The 21,050-nt window shown below is 39.9% G+C and overlaps 2 protein-coding genes across 3 annotated transcripts in view; one reads left to right on the top strand and one right to left on the bottom strand.

Moving 5' to 3' along the window:
• Positions 1–7,531, bottom strand: part of cenpp (centromere protein P) — a 132,232-nt gene extending 124,701 nt beyond the window's left edge. The window contains exons 1-5 of one of the 2 annotated variants that reach the window (XM_050039164.1): positions 7,399–7,531; positions 6,227–6,395; positions 5,868–6,022; positions 5,520–5,608; positions 2,514–2,602 (exon numbers count right to left, since the gene is read on the bottom strand). In XM_050039164.1, coding sequence (XP_049895121.1) covers positions 2,514–2,602; positions 5,520–5,608; positions 5,868–6,022; positions 6,227–6,384 — 491 coding nt within the window. In that variant the 5' untranslated portion in view covers positions 6,385–6,395; positions 7,399–7,531. Of the gene's footprint in view, positions 1–2,513; positions 2,603–5,519; positions 5,609–5,867; positions 6,023–6,226; positions 6,400–7,398 lie in introns of both variants that reach the window. The other variant, XM_050039165.1, reaches the window with a different exon arrangement.
• Positions 7,532–7,821: 290 nt separating this feature from the next.
• Positions 7,822–20,384, top strand: nol8 (nucleolar protein 8). Its single transcript, XM_050039159.1, has 18 exons — positions 7,822–7,950; positions 8,617–8,764; positions 9,366–9,428; positions 9,610–9,688; positions 10,169–10,325; positions 10,452–10,744; positions 11,434–11,702; positions 12,223–13,916; positions 14,085–14,282; positions 14,407–14,532; positions 14,653–14,746; positions 16,044–16,182; positions 16,286–16,369; positions 17,674–17,987; positions 18,066–18,207; positions 18,794–18,855; positions 19,232–19,314; positions 19,493–20,384. The coding sequence occupies exons 2-18, from the start codon at positions 8,644–8,646 to the stop codon at positions 19,550–19,552; spliced, it is 3,978 nt and encodes a 1,325-aa protein (XP_049895116.1). The 5' UTR covers positions 7,822–7,950; positions 8,617–8,643; the 3' UTR covers positions 19,553–20,384.
• The last annotated feature ends 666 nt before the right edge of the window (positions 20,385–21,050 follow it).

The following is a 21,050-nucleotide window of genomic DNA, read 5'->3' as shown; positions in this document are numbered from 1 at the left end:
CCCGGCCTGTTAAATAGCCTGTAACCACTGTGTGACACAAACTCAGTGCTTTGGTCATTAAATTATGTCGGGCTCGGTTCGGGTTCGGACAAAAATATGCTGCCCGTGCCGCACTCTAACACACACACACAAACACATGGAAAACCGGACATTATCATCAGTTTATAAAAACCCCCCGGACGCCCCGGACGGGACGTGAAAAGTGGACATGTCCAGGCAAAAGAGGACGTTTGGTCAGCCTACTAAACACAACCGGACATGTTTGGACAGGAATATGATCTGAAATCAGGGAGAAATTAACAACATCTGCAGTCAAGATTACATGTTTCCTTGACATTAGCATGTAGATTTATTTAGTAGTGTAGGCTATGTTATGCAAACACTTGCAGTGGCTGCCTGGAGCAGATGACCATATAAAGAAATTTGGCACACTATAACATCATATAATAACAGAGTAGAAAAAACTGTTGGAAGCGTGAGTGTTCAAAGCGGTAGGAAATATGAGGTTTTTGCTCACAGGGTTATTTCTACATACGTTAACCTCATTATCTGAAATTTTGGCCACATTTAAAGCATGAATATCCTTCACTGTAACACTATATATGAGACAAAAAAGTGGAAAACCATAATAGGTCCCCTTTGAGTTTAATTCTGTTGAAAGAAGTTTAGTTTTAAAGACCCTGACAATTTGGTGTCAAATCTTCACTGGTAGTATTTCCCCAAAAAATTAAAGAGGAACTACACACTAAATTATTATTTTTTTCACTGTACACAGACTCACATAGATTTTTGCTGGTAAATTTTGCTAATACAAATATTTTTCCAACTAAATGTATATTATTTATTTTACAATTGTGCACTGTCTCGGTTAAATAAACAAATAAATAAAATCTGTGGCCTCACCAGACCGCAGTAAAGCTGTGCAGCTGACAGAAGGTCAAATATTACTCCACGCCTGTTTACAAATTCAGATTAAAGCTGAAAGAGAATCTGCGCTGTAATGTTTTTTGTAATCCACCGGCTTTGATCACAATGAACATTTTCCCCTGCAGTGAAAAAGCATCTGGTAGAAAAGAAATAGTGACTAAAGCTCCAGACATTACTGAGTAAACCTCAAGAGACAAGATTGAGCTCACATATTTTTTTACAGTCACAGCAGGAACAGAGCAGGTGTAACTAATATTGATGGTGGCTGTGCTCCATATACAGGTGGGTGTGCCAGTAAGCTAGCACACCTAAATGGAATGCAGCCATTCTGTATGTAATGAATTACACCTGTGTTTGACAAGTCAAATGTCTGCCGTGAGAAAGGCTTTTTGTTTGCGAGTAAAGCGCAGAAAGAGCGAGAACAAGTGGATGTGTGAGTGAGGAAGTTCAGCTGGACAACAGCCGTTTGCAGTTTGACATCTTCTTCAACTTTAATAAACACTTGAGTTAAGGTAAACAGACGGCTTCACCCTGACAGGAGTGATATCCAGTATTAAATATGTAGAGTTGGACTGAGCAGAACAGGCAGTGTAAATAAATGACAAACTTACGGGCCACTGGCTTTCAGTCCAAACACACCAATTAGGCTTTCCAGTCATCTCCAATCTGATACCTCACATATAATGAACTTCAGATAGACTTTTTCTCTGGCTGCTGGCCCATGTGAAAATGGCTAACCACATGGCCAAAAGTATGTAGACACCTGAACATTGCAGACATGTGTGATAGCTGAACATGTGATTCCAGAACCATGGGCATTAATCTGCTGCTGTAACAGCCCTGTGGACTCAGACTTTCCACCAGATTTTCTAGGGATTTGCTCCCATTGAGGTCCAACACTGATGCTGGGCAATAACGCCTGGCTCACAGACAGACAAACACAAACTGTTGACACATTGTTGTCTAAAATGTAACTGTATGCTGGAGCATTAAGCTCCATCTCTCTCATTTACTTTTCATTCACAACTAAAGCCCATTCAGCTGATGCTTTCAAGAATACATTTCCTGTTGTAGAGTTAACTCCAACTAAGAGGTCAAAGGTTAACTGTCATCGACTTTAACCTGCAAAGTTCCATATCTAGCCAACAGAAACAGTGTTGTCGTGATGTGTCTTGTAGAGGTTCAGTGCTGAGTGTAGGAACGTTTCATTGAACTGAAGACAAAACTAAGCTTATACTTTTAGTGCGCAGTTATTAAACTGGTTCTAATCTGTGACAAGAAATTAGTTTTAGATAGAATACAGATGTATTTTCACACAACTCCTCTGACTGATTAATGTTGATTATAACAAGTAAATCAATCACCATTAAGGTAAATTCTTAGCCTGATAAATCTGAAAACTTTGACTACTATCACGCAGAGGCTGATCATTCTGAAAAGGTTTGCCATAGAAAATACAGATATCTAAAACACCTCACAGGCAGAAAGATCATTGGGGATTATGTGGCAGAACTTCACAGGGAGGAAGAGTGGGTAAGATTTTCTTTTCAGATCAGCTTAACATAAGTCTGCGTGTTGGTTCTTACCCAGAAAGGAAACTGCTGAAGTTCTGCAGGTTGCTGGCGTCCATCACCACGTTCAGATCATTGATCGTCCTCTGAGTACCCTGACCCTCCTGCAGTACAAATACACCATCAATTACTCAGTTTAAAAAAAAGATAAATACTGAGTTACTTAGTCAGTGCAGTGATGAATGATACTGTGTTATCAAATGAAGCCTGTTCTTTTCTGGAAACCAGTCAGTGTTCAGAGTTTCAGAGTTCATTTTCATGATCTGAGCATAAGAAAAGTGAGCAGGAAGAGACACGAAATCCGGAGCAGCTGATTCATGGTGCATATACTGTGGGTAAACTAAGTGAAGCAAAAATATAAAAAAAAAAAGGTTGAACAGCACCACAAACTGCATGCTCCAAAAGCTGAATCAGCAGCTCTCTGAAACAGTTCCAACAAAAAAACTGAACATTATAACCTTCATAAAAGCTGATTTATTGCAGGACTGTTGTATTAGACTGGTGTTAACTTGGCATACCTAATAAACTGAGCGTAATTCTAACATGTGTGCACCTCTAAAACAGCAAACACGATACACATGTTAATTAGTGACCTTCTAGCTCTGTACTTAAGGCGGAGACATGAGAACGATATCTAAATGTCTTTTTGAAAAGAAAAACAATAAGCATGTTTCCCCAAAATGTTGAACTGTTCCTTTAAACATCCATCTCCACTGTTAAGGAGAGGGCCATGAATCATATCTGTACTACATCTGTATAACACTAACAAAACATTTTTAAGGTTACTGGAAGTTGTTCACATTATGTTGTAATATAAAAAGCAAGTATTAATCAAACTATAATAAAGAGTGAGATGGGAGTGTGTGTATACAAAGTGACTCTGTTACCAAATTATACAGCCAAATAATTAATGTCTTTATCAAAACAAGTCAAAGCTTCAGAGGAGAAACTATAATTTTTATGACACTTCACGAGCCAGGCAGGAGGAGTGATTCAATGAAACCAGCTGTTCTGGTGGTTGATCCAGTTTGAATGAAAACCAGAAGACTGTTGGACCTACATGAAGCACATTTACAGATCACAATGATACTGAATCTCCCTACAATAGAAGTGCAATTACTTTTGACTTTAAAATATACATTATGGGCAGTTGTTGAGAGTCAACCATCATTTCTGTTCAACTGTGATGGTCCAAAATGTTCTTCAAACAAACCTGGAGGAAGGGCTGCGCACTGAACCTCAATACTCTGTATTAAAAACAGTCAAATACTGACAGTTGACATTAAACGTTTGTTCAGATTCATAATCTTCAAAAGTGTAGTCTTTAATCAGATAGTTCCTGATATAAATCACAATTTTGCCGGTTGTTTAAAGTGTATCTTATCTAGAGATCATGTACGGCTGCATGTGTTTAGTTAACATTTAACAAGAAGCGTTTGTAGGAAAACATTTTTTTTTTTTTTTAAAGTAAGGTATGGATAAAATGTGTAAATTATGTTTTAGTGTTATCACTGAAACGTGGGCATCATATTTCAAAGGATACCCAGCTCTACCTGGAGGAAAAGTGTTGACATATTTCTTGTGCACAAACAATAACAGGGGGCATGTAAACTGTTGATTAAGGACCGTTCTCTAATCTGAACTGTCACAATAAAATACAAAACACTTTTTACAAAAACAATGCTTTGATGACATCTAAACCTGAAATGTATTTGTTGCCATGCAGCATGACTTTACATAACACTACATGAAACTTTTTTTTTCTCCGAGGTGGTTTGGTCTTGTGTCTGATTAGATGTCATTTAAGACCTGACAGGGAGTTTTGTTTGTTTAAGTGTTTTTTATGTCTGACAGCTGCTGCTGAGGTCTGAGGGGCTGCTAAAATCTGAAGTGTACACTTGATGCCTGATCAGTGAAACGATGAAAGTGGCCTTCTGCCGCCCTCTGCTGGCCCGACGCACTATCAGCACCCATTCTGTTGAGGACACAGTGAACACAGGTGTGTGCCTTTCGGGCAGGTGTGTCTACCTGAACCTCTTTTTACATGGCTTTTGTCTCTGTGAGAATGAGGTTTTGAGTAAATCCACAGATTTGTAGACTAACTCAAAATGTGCTGGATTTAAAAAAAACTGGTGTAAATTGAATGAAACAACACGACTGAACTTTGCTTGGCCAAAGGCTTAGACAACACATTGTGCATAAACAAGGACACATTCATGTCTTTTCATTTACACAGGTCTAAATACTTAATACTGTATACTTAATACAAGTCTCTAAAATCTTGTGCAAAGCTGCTTTATACAGCTATTCAGTTTAATCTACAGTTTTTAATCATAGTGTGGGAAATATTATAATTTTATTGAGAGTGATGCTTTGGCTTAGTACTGACTACTGATTCGTTACCAAACTGGATCTGATCTACACCGGGTGCATCTGGGTAAGGGACATCATGAGAAGAGCCCAACCAATACTGGATTTTTGAGAGCCGATACTGATATCTGTGTTAATCCAATAATATTGGGCTCTAATCATGAGTATACTGACCTGGTTACTGGAACAGCAGACATAACATAGTACCAAAAACACCCCAAAAGCATTAGATCCTTTGCTTAGTTGATAATGGATAGTTATTAGGATATGGACACAGAGATAAACTTAGCTGAAGTGGACATTATGAAATCAAAAAAGAAGCAGGATGAAATAATTGTTAGTCTGAAAAAGAGTAATAAAACAGCCTACAGTCTGAAAAAAGAATAGAGAGAAATGAATCAAATCCATAAATGCTTATGCAACTTGGGACAAGACTTCATAAATATGGAAATTAGAAAAGACTATTTTCTGAAGACATTTGACGGATGTCACTTTAGCCGAAAAATGGTGATTTAATAAGTTCAGAAAGGCCAAAAGCTCCAATCAATCAACTCCACTCATCCGGTGCCTTGGTGAGGGGAGGAATGGTGACCACAGTGGACCAGAAACGCTCTGTCTTCAACACATTATTCAAACAATGAAATGACTCACCTTGACCTCAGAGAGCTGGAACTCCACCTGGAAGACCCCTTCAGAGCAGTGACCTGATATACAGAGCTGCTGGACCTGCTTCCTGCCACCTAGTACACACACACACACACACACGTACACACACGTACGCACACACACACACACACACACACACACACACACACACATCACACCAGTGTAAAGTACATTATTACATCCAGAGGGACACATTTAAAAAGATGCTTGTGGAGTTAAGTTTTGATTGACTGATCTGCTGGTTATTTTTTCCAATTCACTGATTAATTATCTAATCAGTAAAATGTCAGAAGACAGTGAAGGCTGTGGATTCAGACAGCCCTGTGCTCTTACTGCTTTGCAGAGTCTTTGTGAAGCAGCTGTTCAGACTGATGCCATTCATCTGAGTCTGCTGCTTCAGATCCTCCTCAAGCTCCTCCACCTCCTCCTTCAGCCTGGACAGCAACTTCTCCTTCTCCCCTTCTTCTTTCTGTCCACACATGTACGACCTGTTAAGACAGACAATAGACTGTTATTTACTGTAAAGACATTCAGCACTTCTGTTATCATTTTCCACTTAACCGCAGGTGTACCTAAAAGTAAGCCTCACGGGAAAGCTAGATTTTAAGTTTTATGAGGGGAAAAGTTACCTGTTGAACTCTGAGAGAGACTGTGAGAAAGATTTAAACAATTAGGACAAAAATAAAACTCACATGGCATCCTGCATTTGACCTCTGAAGTGGAATGTTATGTCCTTCTGGTTGTCCTGCTGTTGGACCTGCAAGTCTGCAACTTCAGCCTGGAGGCACTCGATCTGAGCCTCCAGCACCGTCACCTCCTCCATGTTCTCCTCACTCATCTTCTCCATCATTGAAACACTGACTGTCTCAAGATATAAATAAATAAAATGAAACTTACACGTTTCAATGGATGAAGAGGGCAGAATAAAACACTGTCACACCAATACAATACAAACAACATTAACAGGCTAATAAAGGGCTGCAATATTAGTCTAGTACAGTGGTGGAAGAAGTATTCAGATCTTTTCTTCAGTAAATACCTAAGTATTAACATCAATGTATACTTAGAGAGTACAAAAGCAAAAGTACTCATTAAGCAACATGGCTCATTTGAAGAAAAAAAAGTTATATTACTGAACTATAATAATTGATGCATTAATAATGTGTAACCGCCACAAATGTTGCAGTTGGTAAAAGTGGAGCTAATTTCAGCAACAGTGACTTTCTATAACTTAGTGCTGAGTAACTAAAACTTTGACAATATAATAATCTCTGAATCTGCAAGGTAACTAGTAACGTTAACTAGTAACTAAGTACAATAAATTCAGTGGAGTAAAAAGTAAGAATAGTTGCCTCAGATAGTGGAGTAGACGTACTGCAGCATAGAATTAAAATACTATAGTTAAAGTACACGTACCTCAAAACCGTTACCTAAGTACAGTAACGTCCCATGAGTATATTAAAAGTACTTTGCTTACTTACAGTTACATTCCACTACTGAAAAACAAGGTTAAACTTAAAAATAGGGGAGCCATTTTCCACTGTGTTTAACGTTAAGTATGAAGACATATTTCACCCCTTAAAAGCGTCATTGACAGTTTAAATTCTAAAAGAAATGGTTTTTTTTTAAAATGGCTCATTTGGATAACGTTAACGTTACGTCGATTTTATTCACTGCAGTAACGTTGACGTTAGTAAAGTCTAGCTAGCTAAAACTGACATTTACTCTAACAAATTATCATAGCCTGGCTAAAGTTTGACAAAATATCACGTCTAAAGTTAATTTACTGTGTTCGTCTCAGTCATAATGTCGAATTTTTTAAATAAAAGTTACGTTAAATCACTGTATTAAACACTTCACTCACCTGATTCCAGTTTCTGCTCCTTGACAACCAAAACAGTTCGGAGGCTCGCGCCCTCTGGACTCTACCACTTTGCACGTGTCGGAGGGGTGGGAGAAACTATTTCTGTGATGTGAGGCCAAGGTAATGCCGCTCTCTGTCGATACAAGTGCCGCACATGTTATAAGATAAGTATTTTTATTCACATTAATACTTAATTACTGCTAATAGGCACTAAATAAAAACGTGTCGGAGCTAGAAGTTGTGAGACTCCCCTGTACGTTGAAGCCGTATCTGTATCAGCTGTTGGTAATGTAGATTGATCACAGCGGTTTGAGCCAGTTAACAGAAAAGTTATTATTTCTCCATTAAATTACCGTGATAATGAACACTTTAATAAATATAAATAAAAACTAGCGGCACCTCTTTATACCGTTTTGTTTGTTTCATTCCTGAAGTTATTAAATCACACAGAGCGGAACGTTTCGCGTCTGCGGAAACAAGCGCGGAAGGGAAAGTCGGCAGGAGTGCAGCCCCGGACAGGTTTCACGGTAACACCAGCTGGATACATGTGAGGTAAACACTCGTTTGATTTTATGTTGATATATACGAAACCGATAGTTTGATCGTGATAACTCTGTCAGCTCAGTTATACGTTAATTTATCTATACATAGTGGTTTATTCAGACTCTGTGTGCCGGTGTTTTAGTTCCTCCAGATATTTAGTGAAGGTCTTCAGTTTGAGCTGGATGGACACGTTAAAGTCCACTACAGACATGTTGTAGGTCCACCTAGCTGCAACTAATGCAGTCTCATACAACAGCTCTGCAAAACGCCTTCCTTTATGAAAGTTATAATGTTCAGTTTGTGTTTGAATTGTTTTACAGAGGTGTTGACTCAACATCATGGTCATTTAGGAGGCTGTTTGTAGTTTATTCTACACTTCCAGAGGCTTTACAAATATAGAGAGTACAGAGACCTAAATGTTGATGATAAATTAACCACTCATGGACACGGTACGATGATGGTCAATTTTAATATCACGGTGTACCTTGAAACTTGTGCAACCCTACAATAAACATAGTAAGAGAAAATAAAAAGGAAAAAACAAGTCATGCAAAAGTCAAGAATCACAGAAATGCAATAGGAAACTTTTGAAAAGTATAGCACATTATATACTAACGAGTAAATGAATGAACAGGTTGTTAAATGGCTGACCCCTTGTGTCTGTTGTCCGTGCAGTGACAGTGTCGTCGTGGATACGGAGCGATGAGGCGGCTGTACATCGGCGGGTTGAGCCACACAGTCACCCAGAAAGATCTGAAGGATCGATTTGGAAAATTTGGAGATGTGGAAGACGTGGAGGTCCGGACCAGGAGGGATGATGAGGGTGAGGAATCTAGTACATACTCACACAGCTGTGAGGACATGAGTGTGTTTGATTTTTAAAGTTAATTTATGTCTGTCAGTTTTTAGACTGTATTTAATGTTTTATACATTCTAACAATTTAAACACGATGTTATTATGTGACACTGATGATTGAAATCCCTTTGTTAAATGTAAGGAAGCTCTTATAGCTGATACTTAAGTTTGTTTTTTTTTAAAGATATTTTTTGGGGCATTTTTAGCCTTTATTTGATAGGACAGACAAAGCGTGAAAGGGGGAGAGAGAGAGGGAGTGACATGCAGCAAAGGGCCACAGGCTGGAGTCAAACCCGGGCCGCTGCGGCAACAGCCTTGTACATGGGGCGCCTGCTCTACCACTAAGCCACCGACGCCCCTGATACTTAAGTTTTAAGTAGATGCATTTTGTAGGTAATGGGATAATCAAAATTGTATTAAAAAAAACATTATAGGCTCCCTTTCTAATGTCAGCTGTTGCCGTTGTGGTTCCATAATGTAGTATGAATCACATTAAGTTGTTTAATTTCTTTTTGTTCAGTCTTCTCAGAGACCTGCACGTATTCTGACTCTTGCTGTTCTCCTGCAGGTGTTCCTTACAAAACCTTCGGCTACATTAACATCAACATTTCAGACGCTGACCTGAAGAAATGTAAGTGAACCGAACCATCCATCTGACACATGTCATTTAGTGCCAGTCAGCCTCCAAGTCTTATTTATACTCAGTCACAATGATTCATTTTGTGTAAATGTCCTTTACCCTGTATTAACCATAACTGACATCAGAGCTTGTGTTGTATCATCAATATGAGATCAGTGTGTTTTCTCTGCAGGTTTGACGGTGCTGAACAAATCCAAATGGAAAGGAGGAACTCTGCAGATTGAAACAGCCAAGGAGAGTTTCCTGCACAGGTACAGTCATCATCAAAGTCTTCAGACAGTATATATATGAAACAACAAAGTGAACAAATTTAATCGCAGGATTAATAAAGTATACCATCTTTGAACTAACAGGTATTTTCATTATTTACTAATCTACCGATTATTTTCTCAAGTCATCGATAAATCGGTTTGTTTAGAGAATAAAAATTGCCCATCACAGTTTCCCAGAGTCCAGAGTGACGTCTTCAGATGTCTTGTTCTATTTGACCAGTCATCCAAACCCCAAATATATTCGGTTTACAGTTATGTAAAAAGCCGTAAATCCTCACATTGGAGAAACTGCAACCAGACAGCAGAGTTTTTGCTCGACAAATTACTTAAACAACTGATGGATTATTGCAGATTAATATCTGTCTGATCCCACCTCCCTGAACCACACACTGATAATCTCCGATGATATCTTCTTCCTGATCCCACTGGCTGATGAAATTGTGATATTTATGTCTTTAGACTGGCTGAGGAGCGGCAGGCGGCAGCAGAGCAGCGCCTTCAGCAGCCTGCAGCTGAGGACAAGAGACAGAAGATGCTGGACTCTCTGAGTAAAGCCGGTGTGGAAAACTTTACCATGAAGGCTGCAGTGCCGGGGACTGAAATACCAGGACATAAGGTAAAGTCATCTACTGCTTCCAACATATGAACATGGAGTAAGTGTTGAGTTTGCAATAACTTCACAGCATCATGACTCATGTGTGAGGATGAAGGCGTTGACTTCTTCTGGGTGCTCTGGTTTCAGGACTGGGTGGTCAGTAAATTCGGACGAGTCCTCCCCATCCTGCAGCTCAGGTGTCAGAAAGGCAGCAAAGCCCGAACCCAAAAGTACGACCCGTCCAAATACAGCCACAACATCCGCAAGCTGGACCGCTCCACCGTAGACGAGTCCACTCCAGTCACCCAACTCACCTGGGAGGTGCAGGGAGGGGATGATGACATCAGCAAGAAGAGGCGGGGAGAGTTTCCTCCATATGAGCCGCCAAAACGTAAGAAGAGTCGGACAGACAGCTCTCAGAATGCTGTGGGCAGAAACAGGTAACGATATGATTTTTTACTAGTGCTAATTATCAAAACCTAAAGATTCCAATTCTTCCACGGATTCACAAAATGTTCCTACTAGTTTCTGACATTCTCAGAATTTTATCATATCCAGTATTTCTGCTGGTTCCTGGGATTCTCAAAAGGTCTTAATAATCATTCCCAGGATTTCCAAATCTTACTAATGGTTTTTGGAAATTTTTATTAGCTGTTATTTGATTCCCAAAATGTATTGTTTGTTTTAGTTTTAAGTTTCCAAATGCTCATGCAGATTAATTTGAAGTTTGAAGTGTTTTTTTATGGTTCTTCTTATCATCAAAAATATTACATTTACATAGGCAAAGCTTTTCTTTGGTTTTTGATTCATCAGCTTCAAATACGTTTTGTGTGAAACGTCACAGATTGTATGTCAATTTAGTGCACCAGAGGTGTGCACTCGAGTGAGTTTTATATCACTTAGATCAACTCAATTCGGGACAACTCTTGGTATTTATAATTTGAAGTTCCATTTAAATTTTTTTGAGGTTCAATGTTGAATACTTAAGGTCTCAAAAAAAAAAAAAATCAAAATTAAGGACATAAGAATTAAGATTTCAAGTAAATGATCCACTTGTGGGATCTACACACCATGTTATTGTTACTCTGCTCTCATCGTCCTGTCTCCTCCTCTTTGTTCGCTTTCTTAGATTTAAGCAGACAGACGACTCTGTCGGTCACAATGAGACTCATCAGTTCACCAACGGATATGAACCACCAACCAACCACAGACTGGCTCAGAAGAGGCCGCTGCGTTTTACTGACAGTGATATCGACTCAGACGAGGAAATCTGCAGAATGGTGGCGTCTCAGAACAGCTCCCATGTTGCACTGCGGCAGGAAGAGGAGGAGGATATCTTGGAAGTGGTCGGACTCGACTACTTAGAGAAGTCTGGGCGTGCTCGTCAGCAGCAGAAAGGTAACAGACGATGTAAACAGGATTTTTTTTTTTTTTTTTTTTGTAAGACTTAGAATTTGTCTTGTTAAGTTTTGTCCACAACCTGAAGATATTCAGTTTACTGTCACAGAGGAGTAATGGAACCAGTAAATATTCACATTTAAGAAGCTGGAATCAGAGAATTTTGACTTTCTTTTCTTAAAAAATTACTCAAACCATTTATCAGATTATCAAGTTAGTTGGGGATTAATTTAAAAGTTTACAACTAATCACTTAATCATTGCAGCTCTAGGTCTAGCTGTAATAATAACCAATAGGATTTATGTGTAAAAAATGAAAATTGGATGATTTAATGAATAAAATAAGATAATGAATTAAAAAACTACTTAAGATAATAAATAAGGAACAACTCATAGTTCTAGGAAGGTTTGTGAATTTAAAGCCTGAAGCTCAGGTTATATCCAATGACAAGGCAAAAACTCAAATATGCTGTAAAAATGTGACAAACTCTGCAAGAACATTTTCTTCTTTTGGATTCCAGGAGGTCCAGATGACGAAGAAGAGAATGGCTACGACTCTGCAGACACCGATGAACTCTTTGCATCGAGAAAACCTCCTCCTCCACAGCAGGAGAGACTGACTGTGCCTACTGAAGCCCACCTCTCAGGAAACGACACAGACGGGAAGAAAAAGACGAAGAAGAAGAGTAAAGCTGGAGAGGAAGAGGACAGTTCAACAGAAGAACACCTCCTCTCTAGGAAACCTTCCTCCACACAGCAGAGAGCAGAGAGTTCTCAGAAGCAAAGCAAGAAGATGACAGTTCCCACCGTTGTAAAGCCACCTGTCTCACAATCAGACAGTGATGAGGATGATGATGAGGAGGACGAAGATGAGGAGGAGTTAGAATCAGCTGATTACAGTTCAGATTCTGATTATGAAGCCATGTTTTCTAACGCCACCCGTCTGGAGATTTCTTTTGCTGATCTAAAGAGGCTAGCTGAAGAGTCCCAGCAGACCCCTGAAACTACATCTCCCAGCATCCCCGGCACCTCCTCTGAACAAGAAACTAACCTCACGTCTGGCCCTGCAGAACCACCTGCTCCCAAAAAAGGCACCATGCCGGACGAGATCCTCGCTGCCATCATGGAGGAGGACAGCAGCGAGGATGAGCAGAAGAAGAAAAAGAAGAAAAGAAAAGCCGTTGTGTCAGCGCCGCTGCCGGCCTTCCAGGGGACGAGAGCGCTGGGCGAGGGATCAGAAACACACGAGTGTCAGAGGAGACAGAAAGAGGAGGAGGAGGGAAGAGGAGTTGAGGTTAAAAAACAGAAGCTGGAACACCCAGAAACAGAGAAGAAGACTTCTGAGAGCAGTGAGGAGGAAGAGGAAGAAGAAGAGAGGGAACAACAGGAGAAAAAGGGGGTGGTGAAAAGCATGACCAGAAAACCTGAGACAGTGTCCTCCTCTAGCAGTGATGATGATGAGGATGATGATGATGATGTGGAGGATGAAGATAAGGAGGAGTTAGAATCAGCTGATTACAGTTCAGATTCTGATTATGAAGCCATGTTTTCTAACATCACCCGTCTGGAGATTTCTTTTGCTGATCTTCAGAGGCTAGCTGAAGAATCCCAGCAGACTTCTGAGACTACAGCTCCCAGCATCCCCGGCACCTCATCTGAACAAGAAACTGACCTCACATCTGGCCCTGCAGAACCACCTGCTCAGAAACAGAAGCTGGACTCTGAAGCTCCTCAGCTGAACCACAGAGCAGCTGACAGTAAAACCAGCGGGCAGAAACACACAGACACAGAGAAGAAGACTTCTGAGAGCAGTGAGGAGGAAGAGGAAGAAGTGGAGGAGGAAGAAGAGGAAGAAATAGAGCAGGAGAAAAAGGGGGTGGGAAAGAACATAACTGGAAAAACTGAGACAGTGTCCTCCTCTAGCAGTGATGATGATGAGGATGAAGAGGAGGAGGATAAGATGAAGGCTAATCAGACTGTTCTCACAGTAAAAGCTTCAGCAAAGGCTTCATCTTCATCCTCCGGATCCTCCGCATCCTCCAGCGAGGAGGAAGAGGAGGAAGTAAAGCAGGCTCCTCCCCGGGTGCCGTTAGGAGCCAAGGAGGAAGAGGAGCGGCAGAGGGAGGCCAACCTGAGGAGGCTGGCTGCCGTCCAGCAGAGGCAGAAAGAGGCTGAAGAACACAAGAAGCTCATCCAGGGAGCTCTGGCCAACCTGGTGGGTGCAGAGTGTGTGTGTGTGTGTGTGTGTGTTCAGTCTGTGAGAGGATCAGAGTAAACTTAAAGAAATTAAACACAATTAAAACAACAGAACATCTTTAAGTCGACATGCTGTATTTCAGTTGAGTATTTACACATGTTTTAACGCAGTATTTGTCTTCATCAGGATGCTCCAACAGCAGGAGCAGGGAAACACATCGTCTTTGGCTCTGATGATGACGATGATGGTGATGGTGAGGATAAGAAGCAAATAACCTCAGAGGTCACTGTGCCAAAGAAGACGCTGTTCCAGGACAGCCAATCAGAGGACGAGGCCACAGGTGATGAGGCAGCAGTCAGTAAGAGCGACACAACAAAAGAAAAGGTGAGTGAAGAGTTCCTGATGAGAGAGAACTGGTTAAGATGGGTCAGTTGGTTATTTAGTTTAGAATCTATTTGTTAATTCAACTGTAATTTAACTCTGTGTGTGTTTGTGTGTGTGTGGTCAGGTGCGTCTAAAGCCGTCGGGCCCTCAGCTGTTCAGTGGCAGTGACGATGAGGAGGATGCTGATGAAGAGGAGGATGGCAGCAGGTTTGACATCAGACCTCAGTTTGAAGGTCGATCAGGACAGAAGGTGAGAAACTTGAGTTTACACAGTTCTGCTACACATGCTTATATATGTGTTTTCTTTATATTAAATATATATGTAAATAGCGTTCAAATGTAAATCCATAAATGTTTGTTTGTTGTCCAGCTGATGGAGCTGCAGTCTCGCTTCGGGACAGACGAGCGCTTCCGGATGGACTCTCGTTTCCTGGAGGAGGATGAAGATAAAGAGGAGGATTCAGGTAAGGCTGTGGGTGAAGGTTTGCTCTGGTCTTTAGAAAAGCAGGTTCAGACAGTGATAAAGAAAGGTCGACATGTCCTTGATAATATAGCACAGAAGTCTGATTTGTTCATTGTGCAGTTTGTCAATGAAATTAGTCCATAAATCTGTTGCCTTTTCTTCCCTCCAATATTTGTAACATTAACTACCATTATTTACAGAGACATAACGTTACTGAAATGTTGAGACAATGCTGAATAGCAGCAGGTCAAACAGTTGCCAAAGAAGATTAGCTAACTTTGGGGTGGTGGAGGATGCAGTTCCACCAATCAATATTGTGATACAATATGTGATTTTACTGATGTATTTATGTTGCTGAATGTGACAATACATTAAAATGGTTGTGGGAACAAAAAAAGGCTGCTGAGGCCGCTTGCTGACGCGTCACTCCAGAGAAAAGTAAAAAGAAAAGGACGTTGAATTTGTCTTGAAAGTGATCCAGGTTTATTGTAACAAAAGGATCAAAAAAGCAGCAATCAATTATTATAATGCAAAAATAAAATAACAAACAATAAGTACTTGTGTGGCTAAAACAAATGGGAAACAGTGACGGTCAACAAAAAATATATCAGCCTACTATAGGAACGCTTTCCTTTGTCCAACTCCTATCAGCCTACTATAGGAACGCTTTCCTTTGTCCAACTCCCGCCACCACACAACTCACAAAAAAAACCCAAAAAGCCACACCCATAAGCCCCAACATGATGACGTAACATAAGCATAATTTCTATAATTTAAACTTATCCATAACTTAAACTTAAAGTTCATTAATAAGTAAGCAAAAGCAAATATATATTATTTTGGCTGCTACAATGGTAATAAGCTTATTGGTCCATTCGTCCGTCTTTCATTGATAAGTTTTATTCGTTGACCAATTTAAATTCATTTTGTCACAGTTTAAGTTTCCAAAAGTTATGTTTAATTCATCCTCATCTCATTTTTGCCACAAAAAAGGTTGTAGGGTGGTATTTTTTGCTATAGTTCTTAATTCTGGAGCCTCTGCAGTAGTGGAGCTTACAATATAACGGTTGTATTTTAGCGCTAAGAAAGATAGAGGGTGTTGTTAAAGTCTAAAAGTAGATGAAATGGGAGCTTCCTCTATAGATGTGGAAATGTCTCTGTGGCCGTGCAAAAAAACATCTCTAGCATGTCTGATAATACGCATTTATCATGGTTGAGAAATGTTTGGTTGAATTATATTTAAATACTGCTGCAAGATGTCTCATATTAATATAGTATATATTATTCTTACGATTCAGAGAAAAAGAAGAGCGTGACGGAGGAAGAGGAGGCACTGGAGGAGGAGAAGAAGAAGAACCTGTCCATCCTGCAGAGCGTCCTCAGCAGCAGCCAACAAACCTGCAGCAGCAAGACACCCACCAAGGCCAAGAGCTTCAGGTCAGCCTCACAAACCCACACATGCAAACACAGTCTGGGCCACAGACGATTCTGAACTACAACAATTGATATTCAGTATTTTGATAAATGTGTGTGTTTGCAGAGATGTCTCAGCGCTGCATTACGACCCCAGCAGAGAGGAACACGCTGCATTTGAAACCAAAACAGACGAAACCAAGAAGGAGAGGTACGATTATGTAACACACAGATGTGATTCATTGAATCTGTATCAACACTGATACTGGCTTTATTATTCAGATAAAGTATCAGCCATATGTGACCGATTCACATTAAAGGTTACGGCAGTATTCTAAGTTTTTACAATTGTTTAAAATGCCTTGAAAAGATGCAGATTGACGATGTGTTAGTTCGTCTTTCAACACTTTCTGACTTCCCTACTCTGTCTGTGGCACTCAGCCCCAACCTCACTTGTCCTTGCTGACATAGAGACATAAATCTTAAAAAACAGCTCCAAAATATAGTTTAATTTTCAACTAACTTCCTAAAACACATGGACATTGACACAAACACTACTTTAAACAGAAGGCAGTAATGTATTTGTTCGGGACTGTTTTCAGCGCTGGATTGATCCATATTTGGTGCTCAAGTAATGTTGCTGGCAGGTTTGACAAACAAGAAATGCATGGAATAAAATAGACAATAATTCGATTCGGCTGCATCAATGTAGATTTTTTTTTTCCTCTGGCCATTGTTAGTCCACTGATGTTGTAGGAGTTCAATGCTGAATCGTGCAGTACTCTTTTAATACTTGTATAGATGAGAAATTTCATCAAAAATCATCAGAATCAATCCTTCTCGATTTTAAGAATTTGAAAAAAAATAGTGTGTTTTCTTAACTACTGGGTGTTATTTGAGAAGAATTTCCAAAAAGGTAATTTAATCCATTCTGAATTAACTCTAAAACACAAAAAAATGTTGGGAAAAAAAGTACAAGCAGCTAAATACTTTACAAGCTACTGTTTATAGAGAACTGGAGGGGACCCAGGACTGAGCCATGTGGGACTCCATATATGAATGAATGGGCCTGATGGATGAAACGTGATCATTTATGTGACTTGAATGGTGAATTTTCAGCTTGACTGATCAGATTTAAATCACTCATGAATTCCAGATATCCCAGCCCGCCTGCTGAGATTATCTAACTTCAGTTTCACTTTATTTCACCAGGATAAGATAGTGTTTTTGGGGAGAAGAGGTACATTAGATACTGATCAGTAGTGTCAGATGCGGCAATGATATAAAGCAGGAGCAGCAAAGAACACTCATCAGAGTGAGAACAATAATACATAGTACGCTAATGTGTAGTTGTAGGGCATCTGATCTTGTCTTAGAATGATGGCAATTTAAAGTTTTCACATATAAAAACCTCCTAAAGTTCTTCAATCAAATGCAGTCAAACTGCGTCATGTGCACGGTCTAAGCTCAACCTGATCTCTAGTAAAACGGTCATGTGATCTGTTGTCTTCACAGCAAGGCGGCCAGGAGGAAGAAGAGGGAGGAGGCTCAGAAGCTTCCAGAGGTTTCTAAGGAGATTTTCTACGACGTATCTGGCGACCTGAAGGCTGTGTTTGGTCAGACGAAGGAGGATGACGTGGCTGGAGAAGACGAGAAGAAGAACTGGGACCAAGAAGAAGAAGAAGAAGAGGAGGAAGGAGGGAAGGACAAGCAGCCGACCCCGCTGTCATCTCTCCTCTCAGCGGATCCCAGCATGGAGGAAGTGGAGTCGTCTGGATTTAAATTCTCCTTCTTTGGAGACGACACAGAAACAGGAAGTGGAGAGACAGGTAGGTTATATCTCAGATATTTATCTCAGACTGTCTGAAGGAAGATTTGTTTCTCTAATTTTTACATCTCTCTGCCAGCGGAGTACAAGATAGAGAGCATCCAGGCGCCAAAGGTGTCATGGCAACAAAACCTTCATTTCCAGGACAGTAGCTCAGATGAGGAGGAGGAAGAGAAAGAGGAAGAGGAGGAGCAAAGCAACGTTGTCGCTACAACCACAGAGTGAGAAAAAATATTGTACTGTGTGTTTTTCAAAGCCTCGGTTTATTTCGTACAAGGTAGACTGTGTGGCATGTTGTCAAACCATGCCTAAAGTCAAAGTTTCTGCTAGAGCTGCAAATAACAACTGTTCTGATCATTGATCATTATCAGTCTCTCTGCTGATGATCAGTCCAGAACCAAAATAGATTCAGTTATCAATTATGACAAAGAAACGCAACAAATTAGGAGATTTAAGAAACTAGAACCAGCAAATGTTTGAAACAATTCATCAAAACTATATCGATATCGTTGATTTTTTTTGTTGTTGCTTGCATAGATGATTAATTGAATATTCATCTGAGGATGAAATGTGATGCATCATTGAGGTTTACCTCCTCAAAAGCATTCATGGTGTTGAAGGTATCTGTATGAAGAATGGGGGAAAACCCTGCCTACTTCACACCTGTCAGACACAGTATGTTTGAAGACAGCTGAGGCCTTACCTGTAGACCTGTCACTTCAATGTTAAAAATCATGACTGTTTCTAAAATCTAATTCAATTGAAATCAGATATCTGATTGTATGTATATCTGTGTTATGTTCACAGAGAGGAGACTTCCTCAAAGAGAGATCTATTCTTCTTCTACCCTGAAGATGTCAGACTGAAAGGTAGGATGAAGATTAGAATAAAAGTCTCTCCTGACCCCGCTTGTGACCTCTGCACTTTGTACACTACTGTGTGACTTGGTCACAAACATTAAGGAAAAATGTTATCATTTTGTATACTTGTTATCAAGCAGGTTAAATCTTAAAATATATTTTTGTGATCTCACCAGTAGAGTTAAAGAGTTTGCCCAGGGTTAAACTGACATAGAGTAAAGAGTAAATCCAAGATGACAATGGTCAAAATGCTGCTTCAAAACAAGAGTCAAACTAAACCAATGGGCGACATTATGGAGGCTAGGTCCATTATTTTAAACAGTCCATGGTTGTACTGTTTCTTTTAAGTGAATGGAGTTTTATTTGTGTGTCTCTCCTCCATCAGAGGGTCCCAGGTTGTTCTGTCGCCCCTCTCAGCTGGAGGAGCAGAGGGAGCAGTGGGAGGAAAGGAGGAGCGAGCTCAAACAGGTAAACGTCACTTTACACTCTGGCACAAACTGGACTCTTCATAAAGTCAGAGCACTGTTCGATTGTACCGTTCTGTTATTCAGAACACCTCACTCTCATCCTCAGACTGAGTGAAGACTTTAACTGAAATTAGGAAGGTTTGGTAAAGATATTTGTACTTTCCTGTCTGTCTCCACAGGAGTACCGCAAAAAACACAAGGACGCCCGGAGGAAGCTGAAGTCCTCCCTGAAGAGCTGAGGATTATGGGAGGTGAAGTCTCTGTGTTTCAGTTTGCATCCAATGTCCTGGACTTAAGAATCAGCAGGAGCTGACAGGTCACCTCTCCCGTGTTGGTGCCATTTTGTGCCTCAGACTAATTTCAACAGCAGGAATGACACCAAATAAATGGCAGCTGAAGACGCAGACATCAAGTGAAAGTTCAGGATCATCAGAGTATCGGATTTATATTTTTATATAAGTAAATACTGTGATATTTTGTGGTCTTTTGGTTCATCTGGTTTGGTTTTCTCATCAGTTGCCGTGGAAACAATGCTGCAAATGAACTTGCGGACAATGAGCAGCAGCAGCAGCAGCAGCCAATCACAACTTCAGAGGGCCAAACAACAAATAAACAAAGAAAATGGTCAAATTAAAAGATAATTAAGTTCACAAACAGTAAACTAAAAAACAAAAATAACCATTAAATATGAAAAAAATATATTCCTTTCCTGGTTGCCTTTGCTTCATCCATTAATTCATATGTATATTTATGTGGCAAGTGTGTTCACTGTTTCTTTTTATTTTGGTTTTGTTTTTACATTTTATGAGGTTTGAATATGAAGAAACTTATTAAGTTTCTGGGAATAGGAATACACTGCATGTCCAGTTTATCAGGTCCAGCTAGCTTAAACCAATGCAGTCCAAATACAAGAAGTGCCTCCTCCATGAAGGTTATAATGTTCAGTTTTTTGAAGAGGGATTGATTCAAGTTATTGTTTATTTTGGAGGCTGTAGTTTGTTCCAATGCAAAGCTTATTCATATAATTTTTGACAAGTTGTGATGTTTATTTAAAAGCAGTAGTGTCACCCAGATCCCAGAAATCACTGACTTATAAAAAATTCACTGTATTTTAAAATTATTATTATTTTTTTTAGTCTAATTAAATCCAGGACATGGAGTCCAAAACTAATGATCTATCAGCCTTATAAAAGGTCACAATTTAATTCTTTTTTTTTTTAAAGATATTTTTATGGGCATTTTTTGCCTTTAATTGATAGGACAGTGAATTGTGAAGGGGGGAGAGAGAGAGAGAGAGAGGGAGAGACAGAGACATGCAGCAAGGGGCCACAGGCTGGAGTTGAACCCAGGCCGCTGCGGCAACAGCCTTGTACATGGGGCGCCTGCTCTACCACTAAGCCACCGACGCCACACAATTTGTAATTCTAATGTGTAAAATGTATCATGTTTTTTTGTGTTACTAAAATCGCCAAGTTTGTTAAAAAAAAAAATACTTAAGTGATAGTTGTCACGAGCTAATTGCTGCAGTGAACCTACAGCAGGTCCACTCTGATCTGGATAAAGTAAGATTGGAGATTAGAAGACAACAACAACAACAAAAACCAAACAAACAAAACAGTTCATTTCACATCAAATATGTTTTGTAATATTCTAAAAATGTGTTACTTTTTCTGTTGTCCATAAGACCAATGCAGTTCGACATTGAGTTAAATTCAATCGAAAAAAGATGAAAAGAGG

The sequence above is a fragment of the Epinephelus moara genome, chromosome 24, assembly GCF_006386435.1.
Source record: "Epinephelus moara isolate mb chromosome 24, YSFRI_EMoa_1.0, whole genome shotgun sequence".
Classification (NCBI taxonomy): domain Eukaryota; kingdom Metazoa; phylum Chordata; class Actinopteri; order Perciformes; family Serranidae; genus Epinephelus; species Epinephelus moara.
The sequence above is the reverse complement of the archived record's forward strand: the minus strand, read 5'-3'. Positions and strand labels throughout refer to the sequence as shown.